Below are 20,465 nucleotides of genomic sequence, written 5' to 3' on the forward strand. Positions count from 1 at the left end.
ACTGAAAAACGTTTGTGTCAATAGATTATTGTTAGAATTTGAATCCCGCAAAGATTTCATGCATATAACACATTTGAATAGAGATGATTTGCCAATGCTTTCTTTTTTATGCTCTGACGTTCGACCGGATTGTACTGTGGATTGAGCACCACTAGCAGAATGATGTTCCTCTTTACGAATGTGGGTATTGGGTCGTATGGCATGCTGCTGTCGTACTCACCTCCTAACTTTTGTTTCCTTCAGTTGAACGGTGATGGCAGTGTGGTCTATGCAGAGGCGCTATGGGACCACGTGACTATGGATGATCAAGAGCTTGCCTTCAAAGCTGGTGATGTCATTCACGTCCTTGATAAACAGCACGACGACTGGTGGTGGGGGAGGATTGACGACAATGAAGCCTGGTTTCCAGCAAGCTTCGTCCGGGTATGTACTCTGGTCTCTGAATGAGAAATGTAATTATATGTAATGGATTCCTTGCAGTTATGGTCGCTCGATTGAGCCAATGCTTGTATTTTGACAGATACTCTATAATCGACATGTAGTTAATTTTTGTGGGAGAATGGGAGAGTTTCCCAAAGTATGGTGGTTTTGTGTAGCCACAATAGCCCATTTGGTGGGGTTGCCTCTGAGTTTCTGTGATGAATGTATGGGGGGCAGCACTGCTGGCATTGCCTTTATGTTTAAGTTGGTGCACGTGCAGGGAAACCTCATCTTGTATTCCAAAACATTCAATTGTCTGGAATTGGCTAGACGTCATAAAATGCTCTAGAGATTTATCTTAAAGTCTTCCCCCAAATCAAGTGTAACAAGGGCTTGGTGTTTGTGAGCGTGCTCCTGATCGCCGCGGCTTTCCTCAGTGTCCTAGTCCCCAGCAAAGCTGTTGTCCGTGGTGCCTATGTAGAATGGCACCACGAAGGAGCACTGGGTTCCTAATCCAGACCAGCATTTTAGGAGCTACACTTCACACCCGACAGTCGGATAAAATATCTCAGAAGGCATGAGTCAAAGATCAGGAGTGTAAGTCCAGTCTCCTGAACTCCCGCAGATGCAGTGAAAACTGTATCATGCAACCACCTTAGAGCAGCATGCCGCGCCTCTGATCTGTGTTCACATTTGCATAATGTCATAGAGCGAAGCGAGATAAAAAAAAAAAATCTCCCTTCTGATAAACTTGCTACATGCATGCATTAATGAGGATTTCAAATCCTCAATGAGCAATAAACCAGTAAAGGTTGCGTGCTGTCCAGCTTTGCAAACTAGAACAATATCTGTCTTTGACCTCAGTAGTACTAGTGTTATGAGTTCTGATGGGCTTCGTTTTATAAATATGCAAACACGCAAGTTCTTTTCTATTCCCAAAAAAAGCTTGTCCCCCCATCCGTACCATTCAGAAAACCAAGGTTTGTCGGTGTGCAGGCTCTTGCGGGTGTGTGATGGATTGGGGTGTGTGAAGCTGTTATAATCTTGTTGCATGCCCCAACCCTCACGCATTCATGCACACATAATTCTCCTTTTAATGCACATGACCCTGATCATCCAGTGGTATGGAAAATCAATAAGGGGGGGAGGGTTATCTGTGTGGAGGGAGGGACGTTACCATTTCAGAGCAGTGGCTTACATTTTAGAATTCAGGACCACACCATAAAAAAATGAAGTAAAAAAAAACAACAAAGTTAAGGCTTATCTTTTGGGTTTATTACAAATCATTTTTGGGACTGATTTTGCTCTAAATGTTTTTTTTTAAATGAAAATCTGCTGACTCTTGCCACACAGTGATGGTACAGGACCCTCATATTCTAGAAACTGGCTGCGGGTGAGAAGAGGAGCAAACTGTTGGCCTGGGGGCATGGAGCAGCCAGCTAGTACATCCAGCCATGTTTTCAACCAATCCACTATGAATATGGATGTGAAAATGTGTATATAATGCATTTTATTGCAGGCTAATTGTGGTCATTCAGGAAAACCCACCTGTCATTCAGCCGATCAACAAGAACAGCCCAACCAAAATGACAGCATACATGGAACAGAAAACATAGACATGGTGTTAGCAATTGGGACAGCATAAGGTGTGCTGGTGCTGTACACCAAACTGCCTCGAATGTTATAAGTGAGCAAAAGGTCCAGTCAGAATCAATTTTTACTTGATTGGGACTACTTCTGGTTCTTCAATTTGCCCAGTTACTTACAAGTGTTACTTTTGATAAAATAAGAAGCAATCGGGTCAGTGGCATAGCTTATAGTCCCATCTCAACCCGCACTTTCAAGCACATACCCCTTTCTAGATCGCAATACACAGAAGAGGCGGGTGAGGCAAAGAATTCATGGGTACAGCCAAGCCAGAGCAGAGCCAAGAGGCCTGACTTGCATCAAAGATTGATTGATAAATTTGGTTAGAGCTCACTTGGCTATCAGCTGTTAAAAAATGGATTCTCAGCTCAAAACTGGGGAACCAAACTGTGACATGACAGCACAGTGAAGCCTAACCCCTGCCTCTCCGCTGACCATTGTAACCAGTGACACGGTCACTGATATCGTCATTTTGCCACTGCCATTTGTTTATTTTATGGACCGTATCATTTAACCACAATGGAAGCTTCACTCCATGAGCTGATAGAAAGGGGGCAAATGTACGATGCGTCCAAGCTGAAACCTGGAAGCATGCCAAACAGGCCCTCCGGCCTGGCTCATTTTCAAATGTTCTGCAAAATGTTCAGAAATGTAGCAAAGGGCTCTAAATGTAACCTCTTCATGCTAACTAAAACAAATGGAATTAAGGACAGGTCAAGGTCAACTTTGGATATAATGCCCAAAGCCTCATAGTCCTCACCGACACTCATGATTTTAACAAATCCATATAAAAACTTTCTTCAGTAAAACAAAAAGCACATCATCACATAGACCTGCACGCTCATTGTTTAGGGAGTCTTATTATTCTTATTTTAATGAAGCTTTTTTGCTGCAACATTTGTATGTTTATTTCGCAACATTTCCTTTTTCTCGCTGCAACAGTTTAAAATCAATGCCACCGTATCCCGAGGCAAGGCGAGATGTGATTAAAATGGCTGCCTTTGCACTAATTGCCCATGCCTGACCTGTCGTAACTAGTTTGTATTAACCCCCCGCTGTTCGGCTTGCATAGCGCTCCACTGGAGGCCCTTCTAATGATGCGAGCAATCCGTCATGCTGCTCAGCCCATCTCTCAATTAAGAATCTTGTCTTCATTTGCTCCTTTGAAGCGCATGGTCCATGCTGCCTCTCAGAAGGGCACTTGCTTCCTGCATGGCCCAGATGCCTGTCCTATTTATTCTTGTGTTTTGATGGAGCAGCATTTCCACAGGTTTAGTTATATAACCTGGCAGAATCCCGCATTCTGCTCATTTCGGACAGGCGCTGGGTGCAACCGAGTGCTTATACGCTTTTGTTCTTATGCTATTTCAAACATTATTGAATGACTGCCAGGTGCCCAGGGATTATCATGAGGAATAGATCTTTGACCCAAATTCAGACTTTGCTCTGTTCGCGTATTCGTGCAGGATTTTAATGGATTAAATACTTAATTTGTCCATACATCATAACCTGAGTAAACCCTTCAGAAATTGCTTTTCATGTTTTAATCGGGCATGCCTAAACTAGCAACATTATTCTTGGTTATTACACCATGCAGTGATATTTTTTTGTAACCCAGCCTTTAATTCTACTGTTTCGTGCCCCGTAAAATAATCCATGACCTTAATATATGTAATTTTTTAAAGTATTATCAGTCGTGCAAAGTGATCTAGCGTGCCTTGAGCTGTCGTCAAATAGTGGTTTTTGGAGCAGTGCCAACAGCTCATCATTACCAAAGGGTTCAGCAGTCCTCTTTGCTGCCCTACATAACCGTTGCACTTAATAAGTAAAAGAAATATGAACATGCATTAACACAAAACCACCTCTAGATGCTGTTGTTTTCCCTGTGCTCTTTGTCCCTATTGACCACAATCAACGTGGGGCTCCCATATAAAGCCGCTGACTGACGACTGTGAAACCCTAAACTGAAGACCTACATTGGTGGTCTCATTATGGGGGCATGGCCCGAAGGTACGCGGCACCATCAGGTAGTTGGCTCAGAGCGGCTCCGATGACGAGAGCAAGAGAGCGAGAGCAACCACACATGACTGGTACCCGGGGCATAGAAGGAGCCCCTGTTCCTAATCCACAGACCTGCTCTCCCCACGGCCATGCAAAGATAACTAGACGAGTGAGAGGGAGCATACCGCCTTTCCTACTGGCCTTCTGAGATACTAAACCACAGTTGGCACAAAAGACACACCCACAGTCACAACCAATAGTAACTAGGAAGCCAAGCTATGAACCTTGAATAACATTACACAAACCCATGTTAAGGCTACAAAAGCGCTTCACACAAAACATCACTACAATAATAACACAAAATGAACAACTTTATTATTTTCGGGCACTTATTGACTGCATACCTAGCTTCAGGAAGCAACGGAGTGCTTTACAAGTCATAGGGGAAAGGGCTCAGTGAGGCAAGCAGAGGGACAAGGCAAGTGGAGCTATTAACAACTGGGATTTGGAGGGTGGGTGGCAATTTGGTAGCAAGGAATCAACAAGCAACTACGGGAGAAAAGGGGGGAGCAGGCCGCCCAGGTTCGGTAAAGCAAAAAGTTTGGGGGTCCATAAAAATGAAGGGAAAGGTGCTACAACTTTCCTAACCGGGGGCATAGACAGAGAAGGCCTTCCTTCTGGTTATTTCCTTCTTGCACTCGCTGTAGTTGGACCTTACGTTTACTCCATGTCCTATTTCAAACATTCAACTTAGCCAAAGTGAAATATCATAAGTGCACTCCAATCCTCGCAGAACCCCAACCTAAATGGAGGCCCTTTGAAATCCACTGCACACTCAGTAAACAAGGCAATGGGCATGCGAGGACTGCAGATTTGAGACGTTGATTGAAATAGCCCACCAAGTCCTAGTTGCTGAACCTGACCTTTTAAAAAAAAATGTTTTATATTGTCGAAGCATGCAGCAATCATTTCTTGTGATATTAGTATGTGCAGGGTTAAATATTTTAAGGCTATTAAGGAACTATAGCACCGGGGGAAAGGACCCCATAGGTAGTGGTAAAATAAGTTACACAACTATTTTATGCCTGATCCAACTTTCCCTAAAAGTTAAAGGATCTTGCATACAGAGGCCATTCAACCCAAAACTGTACAGATATTTAGCATTAAATGAGACCCAGGCACCCCTTCCAAGAATGCTGAGTTGAATGGTAATAAACATTTTACCTATTGAACGTAGAACGCTTGATAGTGCCTCAAAAGACAAAAAGTGTGACAACAAATGACAAACCCAATGCTGAAAGATAGACTCCAGTACCAACAATCCAACCACACAGCATCCTGGGCTCCATGAACAAGCAGAAAACCTCACACCAACTAGCAGACCCCATGATCCCCAAACAACCATAAATCTAGTAGATTCCCCAACAAACTGATCAATGATCAAACCACGGGCCTAAACCGGTGAGGAAAAGGACCAACTACCTAACATCCCTAACCACTCGATCCAAACCATAGCCCCCATACTACACTAACAACTTTCTAGCAGACGCTATCCCAAGACAAAGTACTATTCGTTAACATACCATTTGACAACCGACGCACTTTAGAAATTCATGATAATCTTCAAATCTAAAACAAAAACCACATCCTGGATCCCTAAGCAATGTGGTTCTCTGACATGTCATGACTCATTGCCACAGACTACTGCATCCAAAAGAGGCGTGGAATGACCTGAACCCACATCTCGAGCATGACCAACACAGCATTTGATTGCCTGGCAGTGTGTGGCATAGGCAGTTCACATATTTCCTTCATCACAGCCATTGTGTAATAAACTTGTGTTCTAATATCAACTTGAAGACATCTCAAACATTAACCTACACTTACTGTACCAACCATTGACAATAATTGGAGACTTTAGTTTATGGAATCATCGCACAAAGAGTAGACTTTAAATGACCTGCAAGATAATCTGGAGGATTCGTGGATGCAAATGTTAGGAGCCATGTTGACGTTGGGCATCAAATATTATCTTGGCAAGCAGTATGGATTTTAGGTATTCGACTCTGATCAAACTTAAACGCTCCTACTTGGTGTAGTCTCTACAGTCCCCGTCCTCAAAACCCATGAAGACCCAATCCCCCTTAGGTGATCGAACAAAATGAGCCAGTCAGATTTTCACAGCCAAGCAGGACGGAGTAATTCTAGAACGTATTTTGAAAATCCTCAATGCAAATACCATCAGCAAACAAAGTGGAAGTCGAAGATGACCCCGAGGTATATAGCCACTTCTCTGAGATCATCATTAATGTTTATGTGCCAACCTTCTCCTCTTCGATAGACACTTCCCACGTCTCATCGATTTCCTTTCTTTTCCTGCTGCCTCCTCCTTGACTACCTTGCTCTCTCCCTCTTCCTTTTCTGCCCCCACTACAGCTTCCTCTACACCTCCGCAGGGGATACCTCTGATTTTTACCCATCCCCGGAAGTCTTTCAAGGACGGAAACCTTATCCATATTGCCACTCTAAACTCTTGCTACGCTGTCGAACACTCCTGACATCTTCCGCCTTCTGGAGGAACTTGACCTCTATGTCCTCTGTCTCACTGAGACATGGTTCACGGCCAGCTCTGTCACAAGCTTTGACACTCTCCTCCCTGACGGCTACAAGATCTTCTCCACACCCAGGTCCAACCGTTCTGGAGGGGGTGTATCCCTGATCTTCCCGAGTGGGTTCCTGCCTCTGTCATTTCTACGCAGGCCTACTCATCTTTTGAATGCCTCGTCTGCAGGCTCTCTCTCTCCTAGCCTCTCTCTTACTATGGCTACTATCGGCCACCTTCCTCTCTGAGTGGGCGGACCTCTCCTAATCCCTCCTGGTCTTGACCACTCAACTCCTCCTTCTTGGAGACTTCAACATCCACCTGGATTCTTCCTGTCCTTCCTCTGGACTCTTTCGCGACCTTGACAACTCTCTCTCACTCACTGTTCTCCCCTCTGGCCCGACACACTCTGTAGGGCATACTCTGGATGTTCTGATCTCCTCAGACCTTCCCCTTTCTATCCCTCTCACCACTCCTCTCTCCTTGAGTGATCACTTTCTCCTTTCCTCCCATTTCACCCTCTCTACCCCCCAGGCCAAGCCAACTCCAGCACGGCCACCCACCTTCTCGGTCATCCAACACATGAAGCGCGTGTCAGTTGAGGCTTTTGCCGCCACTTTCTCGCCTCACCCTCCCCCTTTGGCTGACTCACACCCTGACACAGCCCTTTCCATGCTCCACACGCTATTTCTGATACACTCTGTGTTCTTGCCCTGTCATGAGGATCCGCCTGAAGCCCAACGGCAAGTGGAACTCTTGGTACGACTCAGCCCTCGTCACCCTTAAATGCAAGTGCAGGGTGGCTAATAGGAATGGCATGCCTCTGGTACATCCTCTGACAAACTGGCCTGCTGCCTGCGCCAAAGGCAATGCAGGCTCTGTCCAGACCAAGAAGAGAGCTCACATCCAAGCCCATGTCTCTGCGGCATCCAACAACTTGGCTGACCCTTTATAATCTGCAAGGAACTGGCCAATCCTGCCGCAGTCTCTACCTCTCCTGTCCCTTGTATTTGTATTTATTTATTTGTATTGCGCACCCTTCCCAAGGCACAGGTCGCATGTTTGGAAAAGGTAGTTACAGATAAGAGTTACATAGATAGTTACAAATTACATTGTATAGACATATTTACATCAAGAATAAAAACATGAATCAGAAATATTACACGGAATGGCAGAATGGTCAAAAATACAGTACATACAGTGAGTAGCCTGTTAGCGGGTGACCGCTGCATGAGTTACAAAGCGGAGGCCAGTGCATCCTGTTCGTTCAGCCAGCGTTTAGTTCTGTTTTTGAAGGATTGGATGGCTGGTACATTCCTAAGATCATTGGGTAGGGAGTTCCAAAGCTTAGCAGCCAGGACTGGGAAACTCGAGCCTCTAGCTGTCTGAAGCTTGAAACTGGGAATGGTTAGTGTGTGTGCCTGTGCAGATCTCAGGGGTCTGGATGCTATGTTGTGTGAAGCGCGTGGACAGGTAGGCAGGTGCAGCATTATTTTGAGCCTTGTAGGTTAGAACAAGAGCTTTGAGGGAGATGCGAAGTGTAATGGGTAGCCAGTGTAGGTTGCGCCTGGTAGAGGAGATGTGGGTGTGCCTGGGGATGTTGAGAGCAGCCCTAATGGCATTGTTCTGGGTAACCTGGAGTTTATCAAGGTTTCCCTTCCCAAGCCCTCTGCATGGCACTGGCTTCTCATTTCATCTGTAAAACTCAGGACATCCTGTCCTCTCTCTCCTCCTCTCCCCTTCCTCCCTCCGCGCCCTGCTCTTATTCTGGCCCTTCTTCGGCCACCTCTCCTCCCTCCTTCTCTGCCTTTTCCCCCGTTCTCCCCTGACGAGGTTTCCAGACAAGTCCGATCTATGAAAGTCTTGTCAAAACAGGTTCACCCCTGTTCCTCCAAAACCATCAAGGACCACATAAACTCCTTGGCTCCTGCCCTGGCCGACTTCTGAAACAACTCCTTCGCCACTGGAGTCTTATCTTCCCCCCTGAAGCACTCCTTTGTGCCCCCTCTTCTTAAACCCTCTGCCGACACGTCATGCCCGACCAACTATCGCCCAATCTCCATCACTCCCTTCCTTGGCAAACTCCTGGAAAAACTGGCCATCTCCCAGCTTAATCTTCACACTGAATCTGTTGGTTGCCTCCATGACCATTAATCTGGCTTCAGAGCTGCCAGAAGCATGGAAACTGCTCTCCTGAACATCCGTGAAGACCTGCTCTCCAACCTTGACTCCAACACCCCCTGTGTCCTCATCTTACTTGATCTCTTTTCTGCCTTTGATTCGGGCAACCATGCCATCCTGCTAAATCGTCTCCATGATAACCTGGGGATCACTGGTCAGGCACTGGTGTGGCTGACTTCTTTCCTCTCTGATCGACCCTCCCAGGTTCAACTTGGGTCCTTCCTCTCCTCTATCTCTACCTGAGGTGTTCCCCAGGGGTCTAACCTCTCTCCCTAGCTGTTCAACCAATATCTGGCACTTCTTGCCCACCACATTGCCATGCTCTGCCCCAACTTCCAGTGCTATGCGGATGACACTCAGCTCATTTTCAGGCTACCCTCATCCACCTGTTCTCCCTCTCTCATCTCCGACTGTCTCTCCACCTTCCAGGAGTGGTGTGCTGCCAATGATCTCGGCCTTAATGCCAGTAAGACTGGGATTCTCCTAATGGGCACACCCACTCCCTCCTTTCCTGTCACTCTGGCCAGCCTCTCTTGGCCCCCTTCCTTCTCCCACCTGTGAGGCTATATACCTTGGGGTCATCTTCGACTCCACACTCTCCTTCTCTTCTCACATCTATGACGTCTCTAAGAAGTCACACTATCGGCTGCACCTTCTCAGTGGTATTCTTCCTTTTGTCTCTTTCACACAGAAGCTCACGGTTTCCAGAGCTCTAGTACTCTCTAGGCTAGACTATTGCAACAGCCTCTTTCTAAATCTGCCTGTCTCTACTCTCCGCCCTCTGCAATGTATCCAGAACAGGACTGCAAGATTTGTCCTTGGCCTTATGCCCTGGAATCGTATCTCTCCAGGACTGAAATCTCTGCACTGGCTCACAATGGCTGCAAAGATAAAGTTCAAAACCCTCTGCAGGGGCCTCAATACCTTCAACTCTGTCTTCCTAAATATCTTCCTTCTCAAGCTCTTCGCTCATCTGCCTCCAACTCCCTCAGGCTCAGTCGCTTCTCCAAGCAGCACATTTTTGGTAGATCTCTGGCTTCGGCTGGGGCCTCCCTCTGGAACAACCCCCCTGCCTCACTGAAACTTGAGAACCATCTCCGGTTCCGGAAGCACCTCAAAACCTTTCTATTTGCTTCTGCTTTTTCTTCTCCTCTCCCCTGCTGAATCCCTGGCTGAAACTGCACTGGTTACCTGGCCATCCTCTGATCTTGGGCCCAGGTCCCCTCCACTGCCAGTCGTACACCTGCACTGCCTTCCTGGCAACCCCCCACACTTGTGACTGTCTCTGTATCCCTACAGTCCCACTACCAGCACTTGACACCAGATGTCTACACTTACACTTAGCCTTGCAGTTGCCACCAGCTGACCGTACTTTACTTATTGTTATTATTATTTTATCCCATGTACTGCACTCCCCGCGCCCCTCTCCCTCGCACTTTCCTCCTTCCCATGCACTTGCGCGATCTGAATGACACCTGGCCTAGTAAGATCGCTCTCCGTCTTCCCTCTGTTCCCCCTCCATTGCCTATCTTGGATTAAAACAAAATTGTCAGAATATATAGACCTCTCCCCCACATGTCTTCTGTCTCCTGTTTTGCCAATCGTGCTTTCCACCAAAAAACAAAGCCCGGAAGGCTGCAGACATGACCAATATCTGCAACCAACAGGTTCTGCCTTGTTCAGCATGTTTTCTAGAATAATTATTTGCAATCCTGCCCCTGGACACCATCAAGATGGTTAAAGCATCTATTCTACAGGTTTCAGTTAGTTGCCTAACCTTTAGATCATGCAATCTTGATCCCACGGCAGAAGAAATCTTTAGTGGATGAAATCCAAAAGGAGTCCATCTGCCATCAGACTGGAATCCTGCCATACATCAGCAAGACCATGTATTATTACGCAACAGCTCCACGTACATAAAGAACATCACACACTATTTCCCTAAGCTGAAATCCAAGTGCCTCTGTGCTACGATGATTAGAAAAATCTACCCTTAAACATGCCTCGCTAATGCGGAGAAGCCCAACTTGTCTAAAACCCACTGTATTCAGATCACTCTTCGCCTATCTGGCTGTATGCTGTAGTCCTGTGAACAAAATGTACCACTTTTCCCACCATCTATCGAGTTGACGTTAGTCGAGTGTTGTAGCACACCATGACTATTGCAAAGGTACTTTAAGAAAAAACAGGACGTGGCACAAAGATAAAAACCACGCAGGCGGTAGGTCAACATAGAGAGAAGCCTCACTGAAAATGTGACGTGCTGCCTCTATTTAGAAAATCACCTGGAATATAAAATGATGTGCACTTGCAGGAGTACCCCCTGAGTAAGAAAGCCTGGGTTACCCCAAAAATCCACCTCTCTTGCAAGAGACTGCCACTAGAAATTTCAGGTTGTGCCACACTTTAGTTATTTGCAGGACCACGTTCCTGGCAAAAAAAACACAAGACCAGATTTCCTGGAATTCAAGGTTGCAGCAACCTTGACCAATCCCTTAGACCTTAACCCAATGACCACTGCATCGGAAAAAAGGAAAAACAAATTCTCTTCAGGCAAGCATTCAATACCCAGTAAATTGGTTGTCCAGACAACTCTGGGACATTTTAGTTTCATGGATGTCACTGCACCCTGATGATCCTCATTGGAAGTCACTTTACCTTGGCGCTGATCTCACACCACAGCTGTCAATGGATGGAATAACCATTTTCAGTTTGTGGGTATTGGGTGGTGCCTTACTTCCACCTATAAGCCAAAACTATTGCGTTGGAGTACAGCTAGGAGGAAGATGACCTGTGAGGAAGGACCCAGATTGTGGTTGTTGGGTTACATGCCTGCCCATTGACTGCTCATAGCACTTCACATTCCTATGACCATGCCCACCCACTACCTGCCCTGCCCAAAACGCATCCTCCTTTGAGCTATCTCTATCAACCAGTAACATCAAGATTTTGCGGTCTGCTGCGATTTAGTTTCTTAATTGCAGCTGTAAATGTGCTTGTCTTTAGCCACTTGATTTCTATCTGTTCCTTGCACAGTTCTTGGCCCATTAAATCAAGCATTGAAAAAGCCCACAGTATTGGCTTGTGTATGGCATTTGCCAGGCACTGCTATGATGTGCCCAGGTATACACAATGTTCAAGATTTTGCCAGTTTATGGCCAGGTATTACCATTAATCCAACTCTAGAAAAATCTCTGCTTGCCTTTTGATGAAGAATTTTAGGCACAAATCCCAAAATTGCTGAAGGACAAATGTTATTTTTTTTTCAGTGAACCCCGGACCGTATCTATAGCTATGAAAAGGTTGACTTACTACTGCCTTCTCAGAAGAATCCTCAAAATGGTTAGATACAGAACTAGTCAACTCTAGTCTAGCATCGCCAAGCCTACCCTAGTTTTGGGTTAACCTTCAAGAGGATACGTTTGCATCTTTCATTTGAGAGATTTTCACTAGTGTCCCCCAAATGTTAACTTTTCCTTGATCCAGAGGCTGACCTTCTAGCTTAGCCATCTCAGCCAGGTTGAGAGTTTGTACCAAGTGGGCCCACACTATTGAGGATTAGGATCTGATGGATGTACCACACCCTGACAAAAATGCCTTGAGACCGGTCCCTGTCATGTTTCTAGAATAACACCAGGAGCCTTTGGTCTCCCACAAGAGGAACACCCGATTCTGCTGGAAAATGGGCAGTTGACATTCACCTTTCATTCTACTATAAGAGGCTGAGACAGATGTTGTATGAAAGAAAGCATTCATCAACAAATCCACAGGATAAATCGCACCTAGCATACAGATAGAATAGAAGCTTTGGATAATCGTAGAACCTCCTCTGGATCTAGACATTGTCTCAAAACACCTCAATAACTGTGCCATCACCGGGAGAGGGTGAGTTGGGGGTGCATTTCAAACTTCCCAGTTGATGGGTCTAGACCTCCCTTCTCTCCCAAACAGATGTTTATTCTCCTGACCCAAGGCTGTAGAAAGAGCCAATGTATTCTCAGTAAAGGTCTGATCGAAAACCATCCCTGCCTTGTGGTCGATCGGCTGAGATAATGCAGAGCATTCTCCCCTCTCTTGCAGGGAGTACTTCCTCTTTGTGTGGGGTTCAGACATAGAGGGGCAGAACACACATTGTTGTTTTGTGCCCACCTTGCCCTTTGGGAGCTAGGCCCCTATATACAGCCTTATCTGGCAAGGTATCGAATGCCCTGCATAAAGCCTAGGGTCTTCATCAAAACCCTTATCTCGGGCTCCGATCATAGAAATCTCTACAAAGCTCATAAGCCCCTTCCACCAACCATCGACGTACTATGAAGTTTAATTGGCTTCCGTAACCACACATTTTTTTTGGTGCCAGACCTATGAGTCCCGTAGGCACCCATCACTTTTCCACAATTGGCAAAAACACAATTTTTAAAATGTACTTATTTGTGTTTATGGTTAATACAAACCTTTACACAATATTACATCACAAATTATACGAAATATACGTATGATCAGTTTTCAGATTGCGACATTGAGCAGAAAGACATTCAATTACTCAGTAATTAATATTAGGACACATTAATTCTAAGCAATATATATACTTTCCACAAAATCATCGATAAAATCCATTTAAAATATAAAGAATATGAAATGTTAAATTGTCGTGATAATTAGATCCAAACATTAGTTATTCTAAAAACAATCAGTAAAATCTTATTTTATAGATTAAAATCTTGTAACAGATCTTTATTGTTTCGTACTCTGGGAAATTATTTGGGGGAGTGCCGTCTTCCATACAAAATAAGCAGCTCCAGATGTAACAACAGATTCGCCCCAAGAAATTGCAGCTCAGAATTTATTCCCTTCAATAGATGTCATGATAGTTACAAACGTACAAAAACACAATATATTTGTCCCCAAAATGTGTCCTGCTCATCTTCCTGCCCCTCAACACATTGCAGCGATCCACGCTCACTCCTGGCTCCCATGGGCTCGCCGTAACCGGTTCCCCAGCAAGCAGCGCCAAACAGTGTAAGGTGCCTTCATGTTGGAAGACCCATATTCTACAACACACACTCCCCTCACCGGCTAATGGATGGTGCCACCATAGCTACTAGCAGCGGGTACACATGAGCTTCCAAACCACAAACACCCAAGACAGTACCCTGGAAAAGCAAACTCGATAAGGTTGTGACAACAAAAATAATGAAGGTACTTGTTTGCTGTGGCACCTCCTAGCAGAAGGAAAAGAGGATTCTTTTTTTGTGTGTGCTTGGCTGTTTTATGGAACTGATAATGAGGAGCTCATTGAGGTGTATGGGGCTTTTAGTTTAGAGGGGAAGATTATGGGTATTCTTGTCCTGTAGGCAGTTGTTACTGAAGAAAAGTAAAATGCAAAATAGGAAACCTGTGTACCATGCAGCAGAATTTACAATGAAAATTATGTGTAAAAACTATGCAGAATAAAATGTGTATGTGCTTATATACTATTTATGATCTTCTGGCAGTTACGAGTAAATCAGGAAGATGAGCCAGGAAATTCAAGCAACAATCAAGGCGGGGAGCCAGGCTCTGAAGCGAACAAGCACCGCCTTAAACACGCAGAGAACAAGGACCAGATGAGGACGAATGTTATCCAAGAAATAATGAACACAGAGCGAGTTTACATAAAACATCTCAAGGACATCTGTGAGGTAAAGCTTCAGGCTGTAGCAACTTGTTGTCTTCAAGAGAAAGCCTTTGTTGTTTGTCAAATACTGCACGCCTTATAAATGCATGAATGCTATGAATTTAAATAATTTTGGGATGATTGCCAACTTCTGCTTAAATTCATTTGGGTGTTTAAAAGTATCAAGTAGGTACACAGCTGGAATAGTTCCTGACCAGTATACTTTTGGTGTAGCTTTAGTGTTGGAGTCCTAGCACTAAAAATCGTATTCTTTCAGAACGCAAGTATGGTCAACACTGGTGTCCGGTGAGTTGGTACTGAGAGCTGAATGTCGGCAAATTTATCAGTGAGCATGAAGTGACCAAAAAACATGCTGTTTCCCAATGAGCAGAACAAAGGGATGAGAATGGGGCATTGATTGGTGCACAGGAAGGAGAAGGAAAGGAAGACCAGTTGTACGTGGTCGGGATACAAAGGAAAGTGGATCGGGAAGCTGAGTCAGACGAGCACGACAACTAAAAACCTGAAAGGAAACCTTGTGGCAGGTCCTGCACGTCCCCTGGGCCACATCCATAGCCTGCTCGGAAGGTCCTGCACGTGTCCTGGGCCACATCCATAGCCTGCTCGGAAGGTCCTGCACCTCTCCTGGGCCACATCCATAGCCTGCTCGGAAGGTCCTGCACGTCTCCTGGGCCACATCCATAGCCTGCTCGGAAGGTCCTGCACGTCCCCTGGGACACAGCCATATCCTTCTGGGAGCAGCAGCGGTCACCGGGCTTCCTGTGTAAAGGTTTTCTGGGATAGCAGACCTTGAGTGAAAAGTGAACATTGAAGATAAGCCGGTGGGGGGGGAAACGGTATCAGGTAATATTATCCCCATATATATGGTCGCCGTAAATATCGCCGGGAAAAGGTCGTGGCGATATTATATGGGTGTACATATATATGGGGACAGGGGCAAAAAAAAAAAAAAATTAAAAAATTGGGGGTTGCAGGGGTGTCCCCCGCATGTTCCATGCAATAATGTCGCCACAAAAAACAGCAATTTTTCTGCGATATTTTTGCATGGCGATATTTTTGTGGCGACATTATTACATGGAACCGGGGAAACATAGTAAGATCACCTCGAACAGCTAATGTGATGGGATCCTTTGGGAATTCTGATGATGAAGGCCACCGAGTAGCAGTGTCCTGATGGTAGTTCACTTTTGGAGTGATCTGCCCAGCAGCCCAGGTCATTGAAATGTCCTGCCTGCAACTGGTGAAAGTACTGTACATGCAAAGTGGTTTACTGAAGACTCCTGTGCCTGGTTTAGGGGCACTGGAATGTAAGGTGGCACAGCAGTGCTATCCCTCAGGATTTGCTGGCATGATTTGTTGCGTGGGCATGATACCAGCACCTGATACGTGCAGCTCCTATAAAGCTACAAGCTTCTGCCAGTGAGTGCTAAACGGGTATTATGTTATTCTGACTGGAGGCTGCAGGCCATTTCTACCTCAAGTGATGTCAGTTCAGAACCAGCTCTTAGCCCAGTTGGGCCCAGACGTGAAGACCAATGTATATTGTTAAGGTTTATTGAAGATGGCATTGCCATGCACAATCCTGGGCTTTGCCAATTTTTTCATCAGCGCTCTGTTCATGGCGTGGCTCCTCTGGCAGTGCTATTTTCACAAAGTACTATTTTGTCGTGTTGTTAAATCATAAACAGCACACAGTGGCACAAGAGTGGAGGACTTCTCCAAAATGATTACACAATGAGTAGCGGACTAAATGACCGAAAAGGACGTTGCAACACTTGGGCCATTCACAAAAACCGACATGGGGAATGCAGTTTAAAGTCGAGATCCGTCTTAATTCGTGTTGTGGAAAAAAGGAACTAGCAAGTTCTTTTTAATATAACTGCGGAAACAATATTTTATTGTAACTACTTATGACTAATTCTGCAATCAAAAGATTCATTGACTTCTGCTTACTTCCCAAAGGGGTGCTCATCAAGAGGGGAACATGCGGAAACCTTTAGCAGCTTGTTTCAGGCATGGCAATGGGTCAACGTCAGCCTCTTGCACTTTTGGCATGTTCTCCCAGTCTGTTGAGACTCATACCGGAAGTGAATGAGTATGGCTCTGCATGTTTGCCAGCAAGGACCAAATTAATAGATGAAAGGAAGTGTACAGTGTTGCGCTTAAAATATTGCAAGTTAATACACTGTCATCACGTTTGTGTCAATACAACATCAAGATGGCCCTGTACTGCCAGCATATGACACTAGATTGTGAGTTTGTGTGATCAATGGTGCACAATTGTTTGTGTTTTGTTCATAAAACGTGTATTAAAGTACGTATTCTACAGGATTTGTTCATGGTATTACTGACTCTAACGGTATAACAATGGGACAACCGTTGCTATTTTATTCTGTGTTTCGTGTTATTTATGATTTTTTTTATCTGGCACTACCTGATTTGGCCCTTGAAAGCAGAGAAAGGCAGTTTACTACTGCGCCTCCCCATGAGTGTAGATGTAATGGCGAGAAACCCATTTTAAATGCCACCTGTTTCTAAAATGCTACTGATTTTGAAATGATCACCTTATTATGGGCTGTCATTGCATGCAATATTTACAGGATAACGTACGTAGAAATTACTGCTTGGGGTAAATGTGGGTCAAGTACTTGCCATGTTGTAAATATCCCATAAAATCCCAATCCAGAAAGTGGTATTTTAAACAAGGAGTACTAAAAATACCACGTTTCTACCTTTGCCATCATATTGATAATGAAGCTCTTGCAGACTGGGAAACGACGGATCGCAGAATCATTTTCTTCCTCGAATTTGCAAAGGACATTCGTTCCTCCCCGCGAACCAGGAGCTGGGTCTGCAATGCACCAAAGAGTAGTAACCTTGCAAACAAGTTTTCTGACTGGCATATGTATGTGAACCGTCGCCGCTGAGAGCCATTATGTATAGATGTGTTTTGCAAGCATTCATTAAGGAGGTCTGACAATCGATTCAGATTTTACAGTTCAGAACCGCAGTGCCGCAACGTGGTTGGAAATCCTCATGTCATTCTAGGATTTTTCGGCTCTTTGGGTGGGGTGGGGGTTTGGGGCACTTTCTCACTCGAGGAGTTGAATGACAGCCTTCAGAGAAAGATCACAAAATAAAGAAGAAATTGACACCACAGAAAGCAGAAATGGATGGGATTACATTGCTTGGAGGAGGCTGAAATCTCCCCTCAATGGTCATTTGATCTTCCTTCCTTCTTCCACATCTCTATAAAACTAGGTCACATTTGTCAGCCAGTGGCAGGGGTGGTGTATCTGTGCCCTTAACAAAAACTCTCTAAAGCATTGTTAAGTACAATTCGGTAGTGATGAGCATTAGACAACCCACCGAATACTGTCCTGCTAAAGTACAGATGACCTTGTGTTGCCCCAAAAAGTATTTTGAAATTAATTTCACCTGTTGTTTTTAGCTAAACATTCTTCTTCAATTTTTGTTTTTTTAAATCCAGGGTTACATTCGGCAGTGTCGGAAGCATACGGTTATGTTCACAGAGGCCCAGCTGAACATCATTTTCGGAAACATTGAGGATATTTACAAGTTCCAGCGGAAGTTTTTGAAGGACCTCGAGAAACAATACAACAAAGAAGAGCCCCATCTGAGTGAAATCGGCACCTGTTTTCTACAGCATGTACGTTTCTTTGAAGAATTGTTTTGAAAGCTGGAAAGAAAACGGATAAAATCATGTGGTATTTGATAAGAACACAGACATTTCGTTGTTTTTTCTGATTATATGGGGGGAAGTGCTTCAACTGGGCGTCATCGTTTACAATATTTTGTGCTAGATTATTGTTCAAATAAACTGGACATAAAAGTAAACTCTGCCCACTAATTTTCTAGTGAGTTAACGGTTGAAGCAGGAGGGGGACGCCAATCTCCAGATAAGTGTGTGTATGAAACCAATTTACAAAGGCCTACCCTAGCTTTGGGGGAAAGTAACTATTAGTATTTCCACACAGGCTTATTCCCGCTCCATGCTATTTGCGCTGCTGGCATAGTCTGTTCAGATCAAGGGGCAGCACTAAATGCCCACGAAGACACACTTGAAATCTACAGGAACTGGCATTTTGTCACATGCAAAGTTGAAATCCTTCTCCCTGTTTCGTAAAGACTTCTTCAGTTCACCTGTGCCGCCGCCACCACAAGAATCTTATGGGTGAAGGGAAAGACATGTGTTACTGAATCGGGCACCACTCTGCCCCTGTAAAGGAGTTAAGGGGCTGTTCAGCCCTATGCAATATATTCGGTTCCTATGTGCAAACACTTTCGGTGGGTGATATCTAGATTGGATTCGTGTGGCCTGCTTACTAGCAGTAAAGCACAGCATCCACCTGCAACTTCATTCTAGTTACTGTTCCATCTCTGAGGTTCCAGAATCATTTTTCTATTTGGAGGCCAGGAGGCGCAGTGATTCAAGCAGAGGCCTAGGTGGGCTCAATTTTCATTAAGCCTATTTCTGGGAATCCGTGAAAAGTGACTTACAAAACGACAACTCGCTTTAAGACTTGGACTGTCTTAATTGTTGTGTTTTGCAGCTCAGCCCTGTGACATTGTGCAGCGTGGAATGGCTTTATTACTACAGGTTGTGAAATTTGTTTGATGCATCTCGCGCACCCTCTACTGGATGCACAGTAAAGATTGCCCTGAATTGTGTGGAGGTGATGGGTGCATTTTATACCCTGACCTGCAACTCTCTGGTTTTCAAACCTGGAGGAAAAGCAGCAGTCTAGTGTGGACTAGGAATTCATAGCACAATTTTAAAAACATGATGTCAGTTTAGTGCACATGTGATCCGGCGAGTCACTTTTTCTAAAGCATTTCTCTGGGTCTAAGTCCGACTGCATGAATGCTTTAGGCCTGCATCGTATTGATTTTTATTCAAAGCTGTAAGAACACTTTCCAGTCATTCCAAAAAATGTTGCGTTCCCACCACTACTCCTACATGTACACCCCCGGGCGAGGAAGCTTTGCTTTCCATAGGGAAACATTTGGGAGCGTATTCACACATTTACTAAACTAATGCAAGAAAATATGAAAGAACGTATGGACAATGACTCTTCTATATACAGTACTGATGAGATGGCATGTAAGTCATGAATATACTCGTCAAATGGCATGGAGGTGCTCTTCCATATAATCTCCCAGTGGAAGATCCTATGGTTGAGTAATCTTCAGTATGCTCTGCTACTGGGAGAGCATGTGGAAAGCTATTATTTTTTAATATCCCTTATCGGGAGAATGAACATATCAAGAGTACTGAAGTGATAGGTGAAGAATGCTTCCAGTTTTGGCACTCCAATACTTTAGGACGAGTGGCAAACCGTATGATTCATACCAACCTTTTTGCACGTGACAAGCCAAAGCTATTTCAACATCTGAGACCTTATTATGAATGTGAGACTGGCAACAATGAAATGGTGAGACATATTAACCAAGTGAATTTTTGCCAGAGAATGCTAGGTTTTGCTACAATACATTTAGTCGAAGGAGAATTCATCACTTTTTTCGCAACAAATTTTTCTGCATATATATGTAGGAGGTGGGTTTAGGGAAATAATGCAGGTGGTTAAAGAGGGGCCTGCGGGGGTCTCCCCCCCGCATATATATGTGGCAAAATGAACCGGTCAAAAAAAAAATATTTGAATTCTCCTTCCAGGAAATGTATTTGAGCAAATCACCCTGAACCTTTTTGCCATAGTGCATCCAGTGTAAACAAATCACACATTTCACTGAGTAATTCTAAGCAGAGGCGTTGCCAAGGGGCGGCTTAGGGGCTATAGCCCCGAGTCTTTTAGTTGTAGCCCCAGATAGAATCTCGGGGGCTACAACCAAAAGGCTACCTAGCCTCGACTCCTGACATTAGCGTAGCCCCGGATCTTCCATACAAATAAATACTGTTAT

At 44.7% G+C, this 20,465-nt stretch overlaps 1 protein-coding gene across 6 annotated transcripts in view; it reads left to right on the plus strand.

Moving 5' to 3' along the window:
* The window catches only part of SPATA13 (spermatogenesis associated 13), a 183,053-nt gene that overhangs the window by 117,109 nt on the left and 45,479 nt on the right, over positions 1–20,465 (plus strand). For all 6 annotated transcript variants that reach the window (XM_069640701.1, XM_069640700.1, XM_069640703.1 and 3 more), the window contains 3 exons: positions 244–423; positions 14,344–14,529; positions 18,016–18,195. In XM_069640701.1, the coding sequence (XP_069496802.1) occupies positions 244–423; positions 14,344–14,529; positions 18,016–18,195 (546 nt within the window). The remainder of the gene's footprint in view (positions 1–243; positions 424–14,343; positions 14,530–18,015; positions 18,196–20,465) is intronic.

Source organism: Ambystoma mexicanum, chromosome 7q (genome assembly GCF_040938575.1).
Source record: "Ambystoma mexicanum isolate Mex_15411 chromosome 7q, UKY_AmexF1_1, whole genome shotgun sequence".
Lineage (NCBI taxonomy): Eukaryota > Metazoa > Chordata > Amphibia > Caudata > Ambystomatidae > Ambystoma > Ambystoma mexicanum.